The 23,641-nt window shown below is 37.6% G+C and overlaps 2 protein-coding genes across 12 annotated transcripts in view; one reads left to right on the top strand and one right to left on the bottom strand.

Moving 5' to 3' along the window:
• The first annotated feature begins 1,241 nt into the window (after nucleotides 1–1,241).
• On the top strand, nucleotides 1,242–23,403 carry LOC105266298 (uncharacterized). Of its 11 annotated transcripts, none has more exons than XM_011304320.1 (14): nucleotides 1,242–1,916; nucleotides 6,645–6,836; nucleotides 7,297–7,406; nucleotides 9,245–9,409; nucleotides 15,865–16,049; nucleotides 16,125–16,209; nucleotides 16,296–16,411; nucleotides 17,539–17,674; nucleotides 17,892–18,711; nucleotides 18,842–18,945; nucleotides 19,078–19,210; nucleotides 19,293–19,367; nucleotides 19,454–19,595; nucleotides 21,325–23,403. In XM_011304320.1, exons 1-14 carry the CDS (start codon nucleotides 1,807–1,809, stop codon nucleotides 22,480–22,482), a joined length of 3,531 nt encoding a protein of 1,176 aa, XP_011302622.1. In that variant the 5' UTR covers nucleotides 1,242–1,806; the 3' UTR covers nucleotides 22,483–23,403. The 11 variants fall into 11 exon arrangements, with proteins under 11 accessions (XP_011302622.1, XP_011302623.1, XP_011302624.1 ...); XM_011304321.1 differs by lacking the exon at nucleotides 1,242–1,916 and adding an exon at nucleotides 3,883–4,148; XM_011304322.1 differs by lacking the exon at nucleotides 1,242–1,916 and adding an exon at nucleotides 4,896–4,969.
• The window catches only part of LOC105266295 (UPF0553 protein v1g230591), a 17,101-nt gene continuing 2,881 nt past the window's right edge, over nucleotides 9,422–23,641 (bottom strand). The window contains exon 3 of the mRNA XM_011304316.1: nucleotides 9,422–9,734. Within this exon, the coding sequence (XP_011302618.1) occupies nucleotides 9,669–9,734 (66 nt within the window). The 3' untranslated portion in view covers nucleotides 9,422–9,668. The remainder of the gene's footprint in view (nucleotides 9,735–23,641) is intronic.

Below are 23,641 nucleotides of genomic sequence, written 5' to 3' on the forward strand. Positions count from 1 at the left end.
TTTATGTATGAAAAAATGTAAAGATACCATTGAACAAAAAGATCGGTATCATACAAAAAATATTCTGCGCACGGAGAGACGATATCTTTAAATAAAAAAATTTTTCGTTCTCAAAATTATGAACGATGTCTCGTGAAAATATAAATAAAAAATGATAAATTCATGTTTTTTCGGTTTTATTGAGAATTGATTTTTTGAAGGGCTGTGATATATTCATTTTATTATTCGTCCGATCTATCGCGGGATTTATCCACTCGGATAATGCAGAAATCTGTTGACCGATCGAGGCCCCCCAGCTTGGATTATTGATCTGTGGAGGTCTCATACAGATGTCATATGAATATTTTGAAAATGATAAGGAAAACTCAAAACCAAAAACCATGAGATTTAACTACAGTATTTCCAATTAAATTTTTTGACGTAAAAAAAAGTGGTGATAGAATTATCAGCAGGTTCAGAAAATTGAATTGCGAATTGAATTGCAAATTGAATTCTCGAACTTGATCTCGGCGAGCTCTCTGAAACACTTATAAACAATTCAATTTAATTTCGCGAAAAATTGAAGGAGAATATGTCTGCCACATAATTTCCCAAGAATTCACGGAAAAATAATGTCGATAAGTACTCGATTATTATTCTTTCTCCCTCGTATCTCGTCAAGCGTCGGCGAATTCATCTCACGTTTTTACGACATTTTAATGTAAAAAAAAAAAAATATATGGCATATCGATAAGGTGAAAGCAAAACGGTACACCACTTTGGGTTGCTGTATTAAAGTGGGCCAAGCTTGCATGTGGCAAGATGTTCATTGAGTTTACTCTGCATCCGAGCTCAACCCATATGATTATTCACAATTCGCAATAAACTTCGGGTGCTCATGAATATTTTTGAAGGTTCGCATCCAAAACCCCAAGGCGGTGGAATTCTCTCTCAGATTTATCGAGTGTTGCAAACACCAACTGCCACATGCAAGAGACAACCTGTCGTTGCTAATAATGACAACCTTGGCTGGGTGTCTTGAGTTATCAAGTTATTAGCATCTTAAATCCGCTAAAACAGGCGGAAAATTCGCATATCGAAAAGAGGCGCATTCTCAGGCAAATTGTTTCACGGTAATGCACAATGAACCGGATAATTATTTTCACGAGACATTTAGTGTGCCAGCCGAAAGTGTGTTGGTTGGAGGGTACTTTAGCTACTCGCAACTTTACTTCAGTTGAATCTTATCGTTCTAACAGCAAGCATCCACTGCTCCAGACTCCAGCTATTTTCTCCATCAAGACATCAAAATTACGTGACACCAAATATCAATAGTGAATCTCATTTTTTCCCATTTTTTCCTCCAAATCAAAATCATTAAAACCAGATTTTTTTTTCCATTATTCTAAAGTTGTTTATAAAAATAAAAAGTGACATTAATTTTTCATTAAACCAGAACCTAGATGATGGGATGAATCCCCACGTTCTGTTCACTCCAATAAAATTCCATCACTGTCTCGTTTTATCCAATAAACATCAGGCTTGATAGTGCAGAGATAGTCCTATCATTCGGGAGTATCTTAGTCCAAGACACTAAGTCGACACTCGTGGAAAAAAGTCAGGTATACCACGGACACACCGGTTGTATCGGACAGTCCACCTCGAATGCCGATCGCGATTATACGCCCGTGCAATTCAATGTAAATACCGGGTACACGTGCTAGTACACTATGGGATCGATACAAATGTAAAATACCTGACCGTTAAGTGCACACAATTCTCAACATTTTCTTCGTACTTTTTACCGAAGGGTAAAGAGGATTATCGATGAAAACCAGCGAGATTTATTTTAAAATGATGGTGCCTCCTTCTAGCGTGGGAATCATCGTGGTAGCTTCGGGGATATGTTTATTTTTATTCACCACTTTCCGGAGAGGGTAAGTGAAATAATTAAATTATATTCAATTACTCTTGACGAGTTTATTAAAAATTATACGGAAATTGTTGTTTAATATTTCATTTATTGGCAAGCCAATCAATATTATGTTTTTTTTTTAGAGAGTATTGAATACTCAGTGATCGTTAAAATAAAATTCATTCATTGATTTCATCCCAAAAATTTCATCCCAAAAATTCAGTTCAAAATCGCAATGTGCGGAATTATTATATCTATCGATTAAATATCTGAGATTTCTACAAGTCATTGAGAAAACATTAAAAACAAGTTAGAAAATAGAAACTGTCTCCGGTTTTGAACTTTCTACGATATCTGTTAATGCTCTAGTGCAGATATTAATCTTATCAATGACCTCAAATAGCATTTTCCATTTTCCCCAACGCTGAATCCATAAAATTCCCAATCCGATCACCAGTGACATTAATTTATTATCTCCCGTATCAATTATTCCGGTAGAAACTGAGCATTTCTATAATAATGAGTTTTTACGAGGACAATCATTGATGCGAATACAGATAAGTGGAGAATTGTGAGATTGAGGATGTCAATGCCAATTGCACACGTTACATCAACCCAATTGCGACTCCACCTCGAGATAATAGAAAAATACCTGAATTATTTTTCGAATATTCACTTTCCGTCTGAAAGTTTACCGATGGAGCAGCGTAATTTATCGGTGAGTGGAATTATCGCTCGATACGTGGAAAAATTATGATGGTCCTATTAATTCTTATCGATTTCTTCCCTGGAATTTCAATAAACTAGTGAAATAGATTGGAAACACGAATTTTCAACGGAAAAATCGACCACACCAGCGTGCAGAGGTTAATTAATTCGGGTTGACCTTCCACTGACGGAATGAGATCGTCAATCATAACTGTTATTAATTTCCCGCACGGATGAGAATTACATAGCACGAACTAATGTAATTCCTCAACACGATGTTTATCGGCAATAAATATAAATAATGGATCATCAACACTGGATCATTCTTCGATAGGATCTTCTATTTTTTATTGCGATTTTTATTGACAATTGAGTCTGGACTCCGATTTTATTTCATTCATACAACAAAATAATTACCAAATACCAAAATAATCATAAGATTATTCACTGGAGCATGATAAACAATCAACCGGAATGAGATAACAATTAAAAATAATTTTAAGTAACGAATGTCGACGAGCATCGCGACTCTCACATCAGATACCTTCGGCTAATAAACATGTATATACCCCGATCGTTATCATATTCCCAGACTGGAGATAACGAAGTTTTTAAAGTATTGTTCTCCTCAGTACATAGGCCTCAGCACAAAAAAATCATATAGTTTCTAAGCAAATTGGGTGCTGGATGCTGATGTACGTGGGTCTTAATGAGTGGGAAAACGATGACGCGACAATAGAATGTTTTCAAAGCTTTCTCACTTTACATTTTTAATCCTCAAGTTCTCAATTCAATGTTCTGCCGTTTAAATCCCTCAGGCATTCCTGAGTAATCCTCATTTAATATGTCCCACTGCAAAAGCGATATTTTTTTATTGAAAAAAGTATTTAATTATTCGAGTGATGAATAACTATATTTCGTCAGGCTAAAAAGAGTAAATGTCATGGGCATATTACAAAAGACAAAATTAATGGAGGATTAGATATTCAACAGGATAGCAGTGGAAATGACAAATCACAAAGACTGAAATTATTAAAATGACTCATTCTCGGGACGTCTCATCCATTGATAGATCATTTCCACCGGAAACTGAATTAGTCAACGTACACAAATTACGACGAGAGTTCAATAATCTCCATAGTAAATTAAGATGCGTGCCGCATAGAGACTCTGAAAATGGTAAGGCAAATCAATTGCACAATGACTCCTATAACAATATATATTGAACAATGAATTCCATCGACACACAGCTGTAACGAGGGACCGGAAGCGTAGGTGCCACATGGGGCAGAGGACTCCAGCCATCGACTGACAACTTTCATTGTTGAAATAGCTTGTGAAGTGGACGGTTAAACCAAAAAAAAAAAATAAAACTTGCACCGGTTACCTATAAAATAGTGTCTAAAAAAAATTATACAATTGTACAATTGAAACCATAAAAATCAATCAATTTATTCACCATCGGCTACATGAAATCGCATGGAATAAGGAGAACTCTCCGAGTTTTTTTTCTGAAAACACTACTGTGCCGAGAGGAGAATAGACGGTGAGGTGAAATAATCGTAATTGTTCTATTTCCTTATTCTATTTTTACTTTCAGTATTCTCACAACCATTCTCTTTTACGATAATAGCTGCAACGACTGTATGATAATTGCTGGGTGCGACGCATGAGAGCTGTAAAAAATATCGCAAACTTTTAATTTCTCGATCATCATTCCCCCGTGGAGAAAAAAAAAATGTGCATTTAAAATAACTGTACCGATGACACTGGTACGTCAACATAAATATCGTCGTATTTCGCGTTTAATTCCAAAAGTTTAATAAATTGCGTTGTCGTCATGCTGAATGTGTTTACACGTGCAGTTTTCAATGCCAACTTCAGTCTCGTTGTTTTTTATTATGTACCGACAAATAGAGTGTTTTCATCATTTTTTATTTTGTCCACACAATTTTTTTATTTTCTCGTTTTCACCCAATCCCAATCACGTGAAAACATTTTTTGTGTATTTATTTTTAAAACCACTGGAATTGCAGTCAATGAAGATCACTTTTATAATGATTATTATCATTTGAATTAAATTAAATTATCGTGCGACTTCCGGGAGGAGAAACTGTAGAGAAAAAAATACATGGATTTGTTTCCCACAATTTTCAAAATTATAGTACGCTATCAAATGTTTAATTTTTAATTGTGAGAGAGATATATGGGAAGAGCTGAGGAATCCCCTCTTCCACTATCTCAAACACACAATTCTGTACAAACAAATTTCTTATCGTCGGTGGTGTGAGCTCGATCTCAGTTCAAAATGTCTCGGGAATCGAGATCACCTGATGCATGCAGATCACAATCATCCAGCTATTACAGGTAATAGAAAAATTAATATCGCGAGTGAAAAAGTGTCAAGCACATGATAATCAGTGAAAAAACATGACTGAAAAAATTTTGAATGATATTTAGCCGAAAATAATCCACGAAAATTGAATTTATCCTCAGACAATAAATAATTTGAATAATTAAAAAATTTCTGTGACTGAAATGATAATAATAAATAATAATGTAATAAATTCTGAATATCGGAGACAGCGTGGATCTGCTCTGGTAGATGTAGCAGACGTATCAGCCGATTATTGAGAGGGTATCGGATAAATCGGTGACAATTGGCATTGGCAAAAGCGCAGTCGAAAAATTCAGTGAAAGTAACATATTAAAAGTGCGTTAAACACAACCACAACCGGCGGACCCACTCATGCCAGTCTTATTGCGGCACTGTGACATAAGACCCCACCGGTTTTATATTCTGCGCTATATACCGGTCTCGTAGCTCCTACCACCGAGGTGCCCCGTGGAGGTTTCCCTCTCGGGCCCGCCATCCACTGTCACTTTCAACCTGACGAGCAGACACAAAGGATCGGTTTTACGAGTTTATTAAAATATCACCGGTACCAATACCGATTAATTTGACCGATTAAAAAAAAAACTATCGAATCAGAGAAGAAGAGCAATTGCACTGACCAATGATGCACTTGGACTTGTGACACGTGATGGACTTTTGGAGGATCGGCAGATGGGATGGAAAGTCGTCAGGGTCTACCGGAAGGTAGACAACACTAACCTCAGTAACCGGAAATGTGGATGGCTGGGTCGGTACATTAGTGCATCAGTATTCACCAGGTAGATCCGTTATTCCGGAGAAAGAGTTCTGGAGAATTGAGGTAAACAATGGTGTGGAGAAAAGCAGAAATCGATGGAAAATCGGCGATGAGAGTGTTACGTGTCTTGAGGGCACTTGCAACGATGTTGATTAAATGGCGATAATATTGATAATAAATAAGCCAGTGCAGTGATGTGATGGCGACGCAACTGTGTTATAATTTTAAGTAGTCACAGTACTTCTGGCATGACGGTGATGTAATGAGAAAGATTGCGCACCGAGTGAACGGTGGTTGAATCGACATCATGTTGGAGCAATTGGCATAGTACGTGGATTGAGCAATACCAGTTTTGAGAAAGTTGTATCACTCTGTGAAAACTCTAGTTGATATTTTAGCGAGTGTTAAATTGGGAAAAATGTTTTCATCCTTGAGCTGCTCTTTGTCCACTCTTTTGACGGAGGGCGATCGCTCTGGTGGTCATGACAGACTCAATATGGCAACCTTCATGGTTCTCTTTCTGCTCTTTACTATTGAAGTTGTAATTGTTAAGGTCATCACTTTCGAGATGGAGAACGATGATGAGAGTCGCTTTGGAATTCACTCGGCGTCAATATTTTTTGATCGGGAAGATTAATACTCCGGTGCAACAAGTTTTGCGGAGGATCATCAGTTGATCCTAAAATATATATTGATAATGCGTGAGGTGGAAATACTCAGGGAAAAAATAGAGACTTGGTATCGTTTATATTTTTTTTGTGAGATTGTATTTTGTATGTAATAAATGGTTCACAGCTTTTACTTGAGTGACTTGTCTTTTTAACCGCTTCTCACCTTTTTTTATCAACCAATGTAATTGAATGTTTAATGATATTGGAAAAAAATTCCAGGAAAACCGGAGAGGATAAAAACGAGAAGAAAGTAGCAGGTGATGAAAGCCATTGCGCCTGTTGTCTCAAGCCATTTATCATTGGTCGCGGTTTTCAGTGCAAAGACTGTCGAGCAAGATTCTGCAGAAAAGCCTGTGGACGCTGGGAAGTGAAGGATAACGTTCGACTTTGTCTATTTTGTTATCACAAAAGGTTATTATTACATTCGGTTTAGAGTATTCCGATAACTTCCGCGGCGTGAGAGGAAATTGTAAAAAAATATCCGCGGTATCAATATTTTATTGGTGATAAGAAAATTAATGGAGTTGGATTTGATTAAATAATTGTCAAGGAGAGAATTTATTATTTAATTGAATTCAACATATTTTTGGAATTATGAGAAAATCAGGGATGAGTCGAATATAATGGAGGAAATTTCAATTACTAGAGACCAAGTCATAACTTCAATTGAAGTGGAATTTTTATTTCATTCAATCCACTCATTCTTTTTTAATGGAAATAATTTGAGAATCGATTCAATCAAGAATTCATTGATAAAAATCTATGGGAGTGAATGGGAGTTGATTGAATAGGCAATTAATTAAATTTTCTCGATTGAGATTCTATTTATTTAATTATGACGACACAGTATTTCGTTTTATGACATTTATAGAACGTGGTTCAAGAAAGAAGAAGGGTGGCTTGATAAATTCGGTGGCGCATATCCAGTGGAAAAAACGAACGGTCAATTCATCACGACGAGATCCCGGATTTATGTGACAGGTACGTAATGAGTTTTATTGAATATTTTAAATATTGTGAGACGTGATAAGGAACTCGGTCGAATTTGTAAATATCCCGAGGCGAAAAAAGGTGCATGACGAAATCACAGCTTCCAGTAAACAAATATACCGGAAAAGAACCGAAAATAAATGACCTCCATAATAAATAAACATTCACCCGACATTGGGAAAAAAATTCAACAAATAAATGGGAGTCCGCTGGTAAAAAAAAATTGTAATCGGAATATTTTTTCAAATTTTCGAAATTAAATATCCGAAGAGATCACTCCAAAAAATAACAACGACATAATATTTGACAGCAAATTACCCCTCGATCTAGGAATTCCCCTAGATATCTGGTTCAGTGACTCTGAATTTTATAAAAACCAATGTTCACCGTGCGCACACGTTATTGCACATTGCACATTGTCTATGCTTCATTCCGGTTTACCTTTGCTCGTTCTCCTTGCCAGGATAATTTAATATTACCAACTGAGCCTAACGGTATCAACTTACATGCCGAGTGTATAATATAAAACACAAATTGCTTCATCCATGGGAAAACACCACTGAAACGGGGGATTAATTGCGTAATTGGGGGTAATGTTCCTACCCATCGATTTCTGGTATCAAGGTTACATTTCAGAACAGCCGATAGTTTCCTAATACCGCACATGCCAGGAGGTACTTATGATTTTATCGGCTATCACTGGAGGTACAGCAACGAGCCCCTCCAGGTTAATGGGAAATTTCATGTGTAATTAAGGGGATGGAAAGAGAGTGTGTGATCCTTGGAGCATCACGAGATGATTTAGAACTCTGGAGAAATGATCCTCAGAGATATTGCACTGAGAAAAAATAATCACCCGCCAGAGTTCAATTAAATTTCTTCCATTTTTCAGTTTTGTCTAGATGACAATTCTATCTAGATGGAAAATAGATCAGAAAAATGACTTCTAAATGTACATCTCCGGGACTGTGTCAGTACCGCTAAAAAATTAATTATTTATAGTCAATTGGGGACAATCTGATGCAAAAGGTGTCTCACATCGTAATTGATACGTTCTGGTGGTGGATTGATGATCCATCTCACATTACAAAACACCGAGATTTCCCCCTTTTTCCACCAACTTTTAACTCTCTCGAGCTCCTGGGGACAGTTGATGGCAACCGAGTCGCACTCTTCCCTCACATTTATTGTTCTTGAGCCAAGTTGGAGGTGGTGAACCTCAGTTCTGCTCCAGTACTCTCACGAGCAACATCGCGTCTGTCGTGACTCTTCAGCGTATACGAATACTCCATTGATCCGTTATCCACACATTGCTTCAAGTTCAGAGCCGATCCGATCCGCGTTTCGACGTTTCTCGCCAATAGTTTTGCACAAGCTGCATTATTCTGGCGTAGATATTTTCCCACCCTCGTTTACCCCCGACAACCGAGTGATGAGCGATTCAATCTCATCTCCAAAAATTCATAAAGTTCCGCGGAATGTGATCGTTAATGGATTTTTCCAGTGAAGACATTCATGACAGGTTCGTAATATCTTAGAAATCAGACATTTCTTCTATTACCAATTGCATCTTCCAACCTGTCGGCTTTTCTCCTCTCGTAGAGAAAGCCATACAAATTCCACTTGACACTTCGGATGGAAGTGATGGGCGTTAAGTCCGTTGGATGTTAGTACGTACCGTATTTGACCTCAATTACACCCCACCATCTCTCATTATCATCTACGGATTATTATTCACCCGGAATTTTATGAATTTCACTCTCCTGCATCCCCAAAATAGGGGGAGAAATGTAAAAGTAAATGAACTCACGGGTTTATGGAAATTCCAGGCGTCGAGGATGCTCCGGTCAACCCCGGCCTGGACCTGGCGGCCGGTGGTCATGAGGAGATGGACTCGTTGGAAAAACTTCGTGAGATCATCGAGAAAGTAGTGGAGAACCTTGTTGGCAAGGCTGACGATGCACCTATCGATCGAATCTATCGGCATTCCTCATGTAAGTCGTCATTTTTCGGTAATTCAACACTTGCTGTTTCTCCAATTTCATGTTGCATTTTTATTGTTTCGATGATGATCATAATACGTAAGGTGATTTCGTTGTAATCATAGAAATGTGGGTGGGTAAGCTTTAACGTGACTGGAAAGCGAAAAATGGGGGAGCGTTGGAGATGCTTTTGATGCTGACCGTAAAGTTTACGATGTATAATAAATCCTGATGAAACATGACGATCCTCCTCCTGGGCAGACCAGTTTCTTTACCCCGGCAATCCTCTCGCATTCTTCAGCGACAACTTTTTAGATCGGTTACTACTGCCATCTACCTGTCACACAGACGTTACATTTCTTATCCCATGATAAGGATGAATGCGGAGTGAGAATTTAAGAATGAATGGGATTACGCTGAAATTTGTATTGACTAACTATTGATAATGAAAAAAAAATAGAGATATCTCGAATAAATCGAGAAATTCGAAGGAATAATTTTACCACTTCACTATTGTGATGAACATTCCGGTGCACATGCTGATCTATAAAAAATACATCATTATCACTAACTAAAGAATTTTCACTCACAAGTTAACATAACACTAACTCACTAACACTAATTAACAGGTGATGCGTTTTTTGAGGGGTTCGCGGAGTAGTTATGGATGCGTATTAAAAGTAAGTGCCGTGAAATGGTCTAATAATTTAATAATCACATGTATATTTATGGTGAATCATTGAATGCAATCAACAGTCATTTCAGCAATTTGTGGAGAATTATCTTATGGGATGCATGATTGTGCGCGTTCGGTAATCAAAAGGGTAACGATGTAAATTGGTAACGACCTTCCCACGCCAGGTGAATACAAACAACTTCCAAAGTTCCACGCGATAACATTCTTACATGCTACTTCAAACTGACAACGACAAGCTAAAACTAGAGGTGTAACGGTTTTCTCATACCTTCAATAGTTTTTCCCTCTTTTTGTTATCGTATTTTCTGGAAATTTTAACTCAACGCATATAGCGCATTATCAGTGAGCAATGGTGAGGTGAGGGAATATTCAAATGAATTTCCATCAGTTTTCATTGAAAAACTAGTAGTAGAACAATTGGTACGACATATTTAATAATTATTCAAACATTTTTTAATGCTGTATGTGGAAATTTAATTGGTTTTTATTTCTGGAAATTTATGAATTAAATGTGAGCACTTGATTATTTTTTTAATGGTAATTTGTTTTTAATAATTGTTGAATGCCCATCCACTGAGAAAATTCGCGGTCGTTAAGCCGTTCACCTCGAGCAATGGACGACAAGTATTTCAGGATTATCGACTTGTCTAAGATTTCATTTGATTTTATCCGTTCATTCAACTATCTCTAATGTAAGTTAAATATTATTATTATTGATTGATCCAGTTTAATGCGTTAGAAAGTTAAAGTAAATGTTGTATTTTCATCGAATTGTCCTTCTCTTTCTTCTCAAGTTGTTCAGATTTTTTTATGATATCGCCAGTCATGATGCTGTATCATGATTCCAATTTCTGGCATTCCGATACTAAATATTTTCATGTCGTACCCCGGATTAATCTCGGAGAACTTTCGCTCATGTTTTTTTTATTCTCTGTCCGACAGTTTTAACAATTTATTTGAATGGAAATTTATGAATGAAATTTTTAGACTCGAGTTGGAGATATTCATAATTATAATAAGCTGCTGAGGAAGGTCATATGTCGTATGTACTCTTTACGTATATAGAATGAATAAATATAGACAGAGGCAGAAGTATTCTTTGACGTAAAAAGGAAAAGAGGAATTTATGGTAGAATCTCATTGTTACCTTTATTTACACAGGTAATCCTATTTTCTTTCCTCAAGGCAAGATGAGAAAAACTCGGTTGAGTTACATATTTCAATTTTCTTGTGTAAATAAATACGATTTCCCCTTACCGGATTTATTTTATTTTTCTTTCATCATTCATTGGAAATGAGAAGTTGTAAATTCGCAAATGTCAACGAAATTGGAGACGTATCAAATTCATTTGATATCTCTTGCAAACTGCGCCGCATTGCTCGTTATATCAGCGCAAATTTCAAAGACAATCGCAGGTTATGGGAGAAAATGTAATTCATTGAGTGCAGTAAATGGTAGATAGCTGCAATAAGGCAAGAAAATTGACGGTAATATGCATTGAATCAATTGAGTTATCCATACGTAATTTCTAGGTTTTTTTCTATCGTCAGGTTACCTGGTTACGAAACTCGTGAACTTTACCTTGGACGTTCGAATTTCAAAGATGCATTTCCTTGTTGATATTATTTTTCCAATGTCAAATCAGCGCTTGACGTAATACACGTTTTATCACCAAAAAAATAAACCGTGAATCTTATGTACATCGCAGGATTATTCTTAAGTCATGGAGTATTTGATGATAATTGATATCAGTGAATTCTCTAAAAATCTAGTGACGTAATTTACTGTATTCATCACATCGTGGGAAATGCGATATTTTACGCACTCAGTGTCACGAAAAATGACGCCCAACACTCGAGGAAAAAATTCTCTTTAAGAAATAATAACACATAATCCATTAAATTTTTCCTGGGTAATATACGTCTGGATAATTGACACCTATTCGTCAGACCCGAATCAATTTTTTAAAAGTTCCAAAAATGCAAATAAAAATGACGAAATGCCGAGAAAAAAATTCCTTTCAGAAGAATTTCTGTGAAAAAAAAAAATCCTCAACCAGATTTAATTGAATATTCATTCCCACGTGAATTCGGTGGTATGACCAGTGGTTATTGAACAAATCCAAGAAAAAATAAATAAATGAGGTAAAAAAACCAAGTGTCGAGGAGAAATGTCCCCCACTGGAGTAGATGAATCCGTAGAAGAGTCGTATGTGGGGTATTCGACGACGTTGCCTGGCATATCAGGAGGGCCTCAGCGTTTTGCCCAGTCTCAGTCGAGACCCCGAACTGCGATTACGTATGTGAATTTAGCTCGTGGTACAGTATCCGGTAATTTCCGGAATGTCCTAATCTCCCAGAAAGTGAATCCCCATTCTAATTAAAAAATTATTACGAAATCACACGGATGCGTTATAGATCCTCAATTATGGCGCACACGATTCACAACACCTTATCGTCGATAACTGATTGAACCTGATGTGTTTCCCTCTTACATTACGTGTTTACATTGTGAATCCACTTGTTTGTCATGTTCCACCGGCAGTTAGTGTGAGTGCGTCGATAATCAGTGGATAATTACGCGAATAATCATCGATTACTCCGTCGAATAATATGACAACTGTAAACCCAGTGGAAACACATGTGCAATAATAAGTTTATTAAATATTCAATCAACGACAAATGGTATTTTATGAAAACATAATGTAATCACTGGCGTAGGAAAATCTTTATCCGGATAATCAATAATCTCGACAGAGATCTTGAGCGCATGAGGATTGAGTAAAAAGATGGGAATGACGGGATAATAATTCATGTCGAGTACGAAACCTTGAACTCGATGGAATCAAGTGCTCTTCGCTCAGTTTGAATTATAATAATGCTTTTCATTCTGGAGATAAAAAGTGTCGTTACATATTCCGTACGACTGACCTTTGTCACAGCTTGCGTAATTCTGAGACTTTCAAAATAGAATCGCGTGGTGAACACCGAATTCAATTGATTGATGATCGATTCATTGATGTCTGTACTTTATTAACAGAAAAATAGACTGGCACCTTGAACTCTTTGAATCGCTGCGGGCGCTAATTGAACGGGAACTTTGAACGAGGAATCTCACGAAAACTCCGTTATACTGTTTCATTGCTCGCACGTGACGAAAATCACCAACAAATACCATAGAAGATACACCTGCAGTCACGCATCATTTCAGAATGGATAAAAAAAAAAAGATTTCTGTTGAATCGAATTTTTAGAATGTCATGGGAGCACTGAGTCATCCGATTGATCAGCAAGATTCTCGTTTTTATATCGACCGGATGTACATATCTGTGTAAATAATTTTCTCGTGACTGAAAATATTTATTATTGACAAATCGGAATTGATGTCTTTCATCTTCCGCGTTTCCAATCGTGACAAAGACTTTTAGAGATAAATAGGCAACGATGCCGTTGCGTAGTCGAGATAATGCTTTAAATTACTGATAAAAGCCGCAGATGTCAATTTTACCTACAATTCTAGTACATAACTGTTATGTTTCGGTTTGAAAATTATAGAAGGCGGAGATTATTAGTTTTTCGGATAACATGTTCATCATTTCAGTGATAACAATTCTTGTGATATCTCTATTTTTTTCTACTTTTTAAATTAAATTTTCAACTGACACGAATAATTCTCATCGAATGAAAGGCATTTTCTCTCTTCTCCCCATCTTTTTTTAATTAATATCGCAGGTTACCAGTGTTAGAAGAAAGTGGATTAATAGTATTTTTAATTCGAGAATTCCTTTTTGCGTGCAGATTGACATTATTTGTGCCAGAATAATACATTTTCCGGTGTTGAATGAGAAAAAGTTGAATGAAATACGTGTGAAACTAATGATGCCTCGAATTATTTAGAAATCAGTGTCAATTGTACTTCAGTGGAGTTATACAATGCACAGAAACAGTTCATTACACGTTTTCATTATATGAAGTTATGTGAAATTACGTGTTCCGCATGTTACTGCAACTGATCCGAGAGATGCTGACGCTCATTGGCGGTCTCATTGTCTTCTACTTCATCTACATATTTTTCACCCGGAAAAATGGTAATGGAAATGGAGATAGCTCCACTATAACGTCAATTGAAATCAATTGATTCACCTAAGAACTCGGGAGTTAATTAAAATGTTAGGTGCTACTATTTTAATAAGCACGAATTCCTCAGTGCGAAAATTACTCAACTCCGAAATTACCAAGCAAATGAATTCTCACTCGTGGATTTTTGTCATTACGCTTGTACTGTTAAAACTTTAATTCAGATATTTAACAGCATTCCATGGGAGATTGCCTTCCACCTCTGACAAATACCACAATGAGAGAAGATCTAATTATTCCGGACGTTCAATTAGTACCCACGAGAGGGTTTAAGTCGCTGGTTAATTGGAGAATGGGAATTTCATGAAAGCCAGGAAGACGTGTTTACCGGTGTGCACATCTTCTCGACTTGCTGATAGTCTCTTCCGGTTGATAATCTTGAGTATCAACTGTTGACTTAAAATTTAAACTTGTAACTCCCTACATTAAATTCATGAAATTACACGTAAAGACCTAAAATTGAAAGCTCAGGCACAAATTGTGAATAAAATTTAATTGAAATTGAACTCCCTGCATGCACCTCACACCAAATATCTCCTTCACCTTCTGCAAGCACCTGAGTTAGAAAGTCCGATAGACATATCCGCAAATGCATCATGTCATTGTCGCAAAACGCACGCAAGTTGAAAACAATTATCTCCTGCTAATGGCTTGGGAAAATACCTAGACCCTCCTACAGATACCATCCTCGTTGAAGCCTAGAAAGTGCATCGGTAATGACAAAAAGAAAATAAACTGGTCAACGTGGCCCTGAATTTCACCTTGCAACATCACTGGAGAATGCAATCACTGAGGTCCATGGGAAATATTGAAAAATTTTGAGCTCCAGGAATTCGGTCACCGATTGAACTTGTTCTGCTCGAATCCCCGGGACCACCCGAATTAACACACATGCACGTGTTTAAAGAGTTCATGAGGTCACTAGCCTCGGAATTTCACCGGTTGCCGGTTGCACAGCAATGGAAAAAAGGCCGACAAGGCCGCCAAGGAGAAATTACGCGACTTCTACGTGTACTGACCCATAACCGGTCAACACTTGACGATCCACTGCCAGATGAAAGTGGCCATTTCTGTTTGGCTATTTCTCATTCACTCTGCAAATCGAATATACCATTCACCCAAAAAAAAAATCAATCACGTCCAAAACTCTTTTACTTTCATCTCTAATTTACATTCGATTTACATTAAATCTGCGCGCATTAATTTCAACACCGCTCTCTCAACCTCACACCAAATCATTGCTGCCCTAAATAAATAAACCAATTACGGCTCTAATGAATACACCAAACACCGTGAGAGAATGAAACAGCTGGAACTGCAAGGAATTAACATTTTATAATTCATTGAATCGTCATAATTCGCGGATGAAATAAAAATAATGGAGAAGGAAACGGGGAATTATTCAAAATAAAATTACGATGACATTATTGCATAGATAAATAAAGCAATCGAAAAATGAAAATCCCAGAAAAACGAGTCCTAGTAATTACTGTGAGAAAATAAAGCTGATTATCCAAGGGGATTAATTTTTATTCCCCTGGGAAGCTAATGATTTTTCCCACCACCTATTTCCAGAGCTCTCACTGGAATCGATTCGACTAATGCAATTCTTTGACTATCATACCGTTTTCAGACAAACCGGCCGCAGACACGCCGAGTATGGCGCATTCTGCACTTCGAGAACTAGTGGAGCGTGCGGTCGACGAGGCACGTAAACTACCGATTCTCGGTGATTCCATGACCACTAGGATACAAGACAACACGAGCACCGATGAACAAACCTACGAGGACTTGCTAGCAACAGCTATACTCAACAAAGTAACGCATCTCGATTCTCTCATTTATTTATGACGACGATATTCATGGAGAACCGTTGGTTTCACTTATTTCCAGGTCGTGCAGAAATGCCAGAAAGCTCGAGTCGATGGTAACAGCAATGTCCTACATGAAGCACCATCGAAATCATGTAGACACCGAGGTGAGTCAATTATTCATTATGAAACAGGGATTATTATGTCTCCAAGTCCATCCTAATTACTGTAATCCTCGGAATAATTATTCAAGGATTTGGGGCGAGTGCGGTGGACGATAGCAGTTTGGATCCCATGTCTCAGGATGAGGCCTGCAGTGACTCCAGTCGGACGAAAATTCGGGTTCATCATGAGCCTCTTTCACTCACGGTAATAAATAATCCATCTTATTTTATTGGAGAAAAATAGCGGTGTTCACCGAGCGGTAAAGTGAGATTTATCGGGCGCACCGGTGTGGATAAACGGTTCATGAATTCAATGAATACGGCAACAATTAATGATTCATTATCGGTTGGTGAAGAATGGCTTTGTTACGGAGATCATTCTCAATTCAATACTCTATTTTTCATCGGTCGAATAGGCCATTTCATTTTTTTAACGTCAATACCATCAACGATGTACCACATCGATTATTCTATTTATTTTCAATGGAATTCTTCACTTATGATATGATGCCTTAAATATTCTTAAACCTTGTATATTTTTAAATTCTTGTCACTCACGTGGGTGATGCTGGGCTGGATATCTGACCGTTCCATTTTCACCGACTTCATCAATTTTTATAACTCAATAAAAAATTGTGATGAAAGATTTTTGGTCTGATGGATAATATTTCGGGAAGCTCTTCGGTTAGGAGACGAGGAGATTCACTCTAATTGAATGAATAAATAAAAATAAATAACGAAGATGAAACTGAGACCTTCAAGTCTTTGGAGCCAATACTGCAACCAGGAGTAATGAGAATATAAAGCGGAGACCCTCGTAAGGCTTGAACATAATTACAGAAAAATAAAGAGAACACTGAGACAAGAGGAATTGTCGACATCCTATTGTCAATCTCATTTTTTAAATACCTTTTACGTAATTTTCCGAGTTTTTTTCGTACCCGACGGAAGGAAATCATGCATCAGATTGCAAGAGTCCATTCCCTTGGCGTGATGCAATGGATAATAGTGTCCCAATAATGGGCAATGCCAATTAAATCTGAAAAACCCCTGATGATTCTGTTTTATTGATGAGTCCGCTTCTAGAAGGTATTGAAAATTGATGCTTACCTGGCAAATTCATGAGAATTCTACTACGCACCGTGTTTTCAGTTTTATTTTCGATTAGCGAGGTGACAACGCGAGTTATTCCACTTCGACGGAATCATGTCGTGGAATTATCAGTATTTCAGTATAATTGTATTCTCATTTTCGCATCTAATTTTAAATTTAATCAGAGTACGGATTCCAAACTCTTGGAAATTATTGGTATTCGAAATTATTCATTTTCAGATCGAGGAACAGATTGAGGAAGTAACAACGACTTACACATCCGACGATGAGCCGAGAAATGTCAAGGCGAATGTACTTCATTTCCGGAATGCCAAACGCGTGCCATTTCCGGAATACGGAATGGATATTGTGGATCGTAAGTTTACGACGGAGTGCATAAAATGTATATACCCGTGATATCTAAGCAAGAGAATTCTTGCGATGAAATGAAGTCCGTAAAATCGTATTCTCTTACTTCATCTCATCACAAAATTCTTTTATTCTCTTTTAATTTTCCTCGTCTAACACGGAACACGAGGATCTGTCGATAAATATCAACTCTGTTAATTAAACCAAAGGATTTATTATCCCAGCCTCTCAGGAATCATCAGACAGCGAAGATGAAATCGATGCCTGTGTTTCTGTCAGCCACGTAACGCCCTTAGAGACTTGGGAAGAAAATTGGCTTTTCCAGAGGAAGAAAATTGCTGCTCAACCTGAACCTGTTGCCATGCTTGTACCCAATCCCAGTGAGGATTATCGAGCTCTAATTGGGGACAAAGATGCAGATGACATGTCAGATTTATCAGAATTCTCAGCACAATCAGATGAGGAGGTAGATGAGGATTTGGTAGAGGCCATTAATAAGGCTGTACCAGCCTCACCGAACGTTGGGCGAGTTCCTCTGGGAGTTCATAAAACCAAATCATCAATTCTCCACGATAATTTCACCGGTGAAATTGTGTGTGAGAATTCTAATGACGTAGGGTCCCCCGATAAACCCTCCCCGGGGACGAAAATTGAATCGGAAATTGTGAAGAAAGAGGAGAAGCCCGAAAATATTATTTATTTCAAAACCAATAATGCGGAGATTGAAAATAACTTCGAGAATACTCTCGGAGATGATACATCGAAAAATGAGGATATTAAAGAGGACGATAAAAATTATATCCCCAAGACACCAGTAGCTACACCAATCAGGTTCTCTCTCAGCGAGAGTGATTCAGTGTCACTGATTGCCTGTGATTTACAGGAATTGAATGAAAAACTCATTGCAATTCACGATAGTGAGAGCGATGAAGATGTTGATCGTGTTGGTTGTCTTTTACCGGAAGTTGAGAGACAGCAACCCGAAGAATCGGGGCAATTAATACCTGAAGCTGTAGATCGTGAAAAAAATTTCAACCATACTCCGTACGTTCTTATCACTCATTTCTCTAATTTCATTTGTCATTTCTAGATGCGTTTTGACAGTTTATTTTTGTAGCCCACACTTTATTTTTATGCGGTTATTTTTTTTTATCCTCAACATTCCACTGTGTAGAGCGTGTCAGGCGGCTGCAGCAGCTGCCAAGGCCGGAATATCCTCATCCATGGAGACAAAATCAAATGGAGAAGACCCTGAACTGTCTGCCCCACCCCGACCAGGTAACCAATCTTGTCTGATCGCTTTTTTTTTTCGTCATTCTCATATTCATGAAACTGCGATGTCAACGGAGAGATTATCAGCTAAAAAAATTGCTTGGATTATCTTCACTGGATTTTTTTTTTATTGGACAGGGAGTATTGCGGAGCGTGAACATAAAAAATGGGAGAATGCAGCACCTCTTCAGAATAATCCATACAGCGAGGAGAATATTCAGAAGAGATTGCTGGAGAGACAGTACGCCAGGAGATCATCGGATGTTCGAGGGTAAATCGATGATTTTGCCGTTGCCAATTTGAAGGATGTCGTATTTTATTTAGTCATGTTTTGATTTTATTCTCCCTCTCAGCTCTGGAGCCCTGTCTAGTAGTCCCAGTCCACCATTGAAAATCATTTTGGGAGGCAATCGACCGGACGTCCAAAGGTGGAGGATTTTTTATTCAAAATCAAATTTTTTTTCAACCAACGGATTTAACTGACATGTGTCCCAAAATCTCTTGTTGAATTTAGATTTGCAAGGGACTACTACATAAATGAGGCGAAATCCCCAACAGGTGAGCGATATCGACGACCTGGTACATCAAATTCGAGCAGACCTAGCAGCTCTCTGTCCCAGAACTCGGCCTCGACCAGCAGCGATTACGATCACCAGGTGAGTCAACGACTTGAACAATTTGAAGAAGCTTCCCTCCGTGGTAGTTTACACAGGTCGACTTATCGTGGCCCAAATACAAGTTCAGATTTCGTTATCAATCCTCTGGTACACTTGGATCCCTGCGTCAACCATCGACCAACAGCAGATAATTCCTCAATATTAACAGCGGCATCAGTCTTGAATGATGCAAATAATTTCGCCTTTGACATCAGAAGCTTTGAACTTATGTCCGATAATCGAGAAACATTTCGTGGTAATGTGGCTTCTCTGGCTTCTTGTACAAGCATGTACAATCCAATTTACGAAGGTAATGATCATTCATGCCCGACGAGCACAGGTCCTGATTGGGACTCGGGGATGTTTTCAATGGAAAGTCAATCCGATAAAAATAGGCACGACCTATCCTCCAGGCTCAGCTGGTCTGGCAATTCAACTCTCAATCAAGACTACTGGATCCTTGATGCCCATAAATTCCAAACATTTGGAGGTATAAAAAGAAAACGAACGAGACATCGATTCGACGAATTATTCGAAGACCTCGATGACTATAATTCACCAAATGAACGAAATGAAGATACAAACGTTGATTTCTCTAAATTCACGTTCCAGTCATTCGGTGGGATTAAACGAGTTACCAAGTTTGATAAGAGCGGTATCGGGTCTTATCGAAAGCCAAAAGTCAAATCACCAAGGGATAATCGTCTGTCGGCCATTTCCTGGAAATCTAGTCGAGGTGATTTCCACGACAGGGGAAAATTGATCGATGAGTCAATGAAAGGGGAAACATTCGACGCGGATCAATGTCTGCGTCTCGAACCGCCGTTGGTTCCAAAAATTATTGACAGGAATTACACTAGTCTTATAGATCTGAGGAGGAGCTCGCCTGCAAGGAGGAAATCATCAATTAAAAAATAATTCAGTCCCGAAATGATTTAGTCATGGAAAAATAATTATTCCCACTAATATTTCTGGATGGCCTTTATCCTTGTAAATATTAGATTATTATAAATAACTGGATTTGAAGTTATGATTCTAAACAGTAGAGTAGAAATAATCAATTGAATGAATTCTCATGCCGTAGCAATAATTGAACGTAATACTAGATATTCGTATTACCTCTGCAGTAGATACTCTTTTCTATTCTGTAATGCAACTTCTAGTTTTTTCAACTTGTATATAAACACTAATTATTATTCAATCAGTTCTCTCTAATAAACCTCGTTGTTGATATTATTCTGTTAAAAATTTTTAGTGAATTCCTCATTACTCTATTATTAGCACACAATGCATGAGAACACGCACAAATATTACGACTGGTAAGTACTGCGACCAGACGTCGTTAAACTACTCTACACTAACAAATTAAAATTTGACCGCTGGAAAAATAAAGGAGTGAATGCAACACATCGTCATATGGGTGCATAATAAATCTATGAACAATTGCACGCATTTACGCTTCTCCAACTGATTGTGATAGTCTTATCATTAGATTTGTTTATCATTACGCATGTACACTAGAGTCCTGTTATGGTCGCAATTTCTCCGCAATTTAATTTTTCGCGCATTTTTCAGTAACTTTAACGGGATTTTCCTTTATCACGAAATCGAGAAATTAATTTTTATTTATACTAATGATTTTTTTTTTCACCGTTGTTTTAACATGGGGCTCGGAATAATTGTGATCGCCAATACTTTCGACTGAAAATTTCATTTATGTGTGTTTTAGGAGTCCTTTGAGTTGATCGAGACAACAAAATCACAGAATAATCTAGAGGCCGAGCCCCAAGTGATTGAGGAAATTCTTGAGCGAGAGCGCAAGAACAGCAAAAACGAAATCAACGCGAAGTTGAATAATCAGGGAAACTTCGACTCTCCTATATTCGAGGGTAAACAATCATTCACTGATGATAATAACCGAAAAATTCGGCGAATCGATCTGAGAGCATATGGTTTTGCGAATCAATTCGACGCGAGTAATGAGTGTAAAAGAAAAACTCCCAGAGTTGTAAATAAATTGGATTTACGATCGTACGGATACGACTCAGGTCTTCGCAGAACTCAATCAAATAATCACATCGACAGCAAAGTGAACAATAGCTTTGTTCATATAAAACGGAAGAACGATAGAATCGTTGGTAAATCGAATTTAACTCAAAGTCAGTCAATGAGACTGGGAGGTGGTGATTACATTTGGATTCAGAGTAGTGAGGACCTGAACAAGAAGGAAATGATGTTCGATAATCTCGGGGGGATAACATCAGCCAAATCAGTTCCAAATATCGCGAGAATTTCTTCCTACACTTATAACGGGAATAAAATCGGCCCTGACGATGAGACTCATCCACCACAAAATACAAACGGTTCCTCGAATAGAGTCGACAGTTGTGATTCGGATTCACAAAATTCTAGAACTGAATCAGCCGATGAAATGCCGAGGAACCTTCCAATATCGAAAGAGATGAGATACTCACTGGAGTCTCTGGAGGGGCCTGATCGATTCATCGATGCATTGCCGATGCCTTCGGTCAGAAGATTAGCGCAAACGTTTAATGCATCCCCTGAAGTGAAACCTACCCCAGTACCGAGGGTGAATAAAGCTGTCATACGAGATCGTCCCACTACTCCAGAAATTCACATCATAAAGAGCCCCAGGCAAATGCACAGTTTAACAGCGAGATCTTTGTCTAGAGAATTTCGGGAGGGCTTGAAGAACATTTCGTGCAAACCCAATGCGCAGCCTGTGTATAGCACTATTATCGAGCAGAGTAGAATCCCAGCGGGATCGACAATCTCCAAGATATCGGAAGACAACAAGAAAATTATTACATCCGGTAATTTGAGGAATAATATTCAATTCTGGGAGCAATTGCAGAGGAAACCTTGAGGACTTGAATTGTTGGTTGAAGGCTCAATTTTATGAAATGATCATTGCCGATCATTGTATAGATATATTTCACGAAAAATTATTCATTACGCGTAACAAGAGAATGCAAACACAACTGAAACTGCCATAACTTAATCTTAATTCCACAACTAATCTTCGTAGGTATTGATAGGTATTGATAATTATTTTCCTCTTCTGATGTTATTTGATGATAAAGAAGTGAAGGGTGTGGGAGAATAATCGTGGCGGTGATTAAATTGCCATGGCGTCATGTTCTGATAAATTATTTATGCCCCATCAACCTCACCGTGACATTTTAATCAATGCCATTAATATTTCCTCAATACACCTCCACGCTCTTATCATATGTACTTATTTTTTTCGGCTCGGGAGCTTAATTGATTTCACTCACCTATTTCTCAAAAATAATTATTTTTCAATGAGAAAATTCTTATTCTGTGCCAAAGGACACGTCGGTGTCACCATCCAAAGAAAAATGAAATTGTTTTGCATAATTTATCATTAGGTTTTTATATTATTTATAAATAAATTACTGTTGGAATATGAGAAAAAATTGTTATTCATCCATATATTTTTTCGTACATAAAAAATTTGATAAAAAGTTTAATTGTGTGTATACATAGTAAATATTCATATGCGATGTTGGAACATTGTGACAATATTTTTAGAGCTAAATTTTCAAAGTTTAAACATTGTAATTGCTTGTTGTTTATTGTATTAAATTACTCGTTCTACATCGATACTTTCAACCTATGTAAAAAATGGAATAGAATTGAAGTAAACATAGAGGTATTGTTTGCCTAAAATTATTGATCCCATACAATCTACAGTATTAAACAATTGAGTATCATTCAGAGGACCAGAAGAATGTTGTTCCCATCGTAATTAATAATTCATCAGTAATAAATCGTTCTGATACGATGGAATGGATGATGATGCAACTTTTGGGCATTTCTTCGTCTGTAATCCCACAAGAAGTGATCAACGATGATGGAATTACAACTGAATGGATTTATATTCAAATTGGGATCTTGTTTAATTAGCGTACGAACTCGTTCGACAACTCGTTCCACTATTTCAATTGAGCAGCCACGAATCTCTACCTCGTATGGACATCCTTCCGTCAATTCTGTGCCTT

The sequence above is a fragment of the Fopius arisanus genome, unplaced genomic scaffold (genome assembly GCF_000806365.1).
Source record: "Fopius arisanus strain USDA-PBARC FA_bdor unplaced genomic scaffold, ASM80636v1 scaffold00037, whole genome shotgun sequence".
Lineage (NCBI taxonomy): Eukaryota > Metazoa > Arthropoda > Insecta > Hymenoptera > Braconidae > Fopius > Fopius arisanus.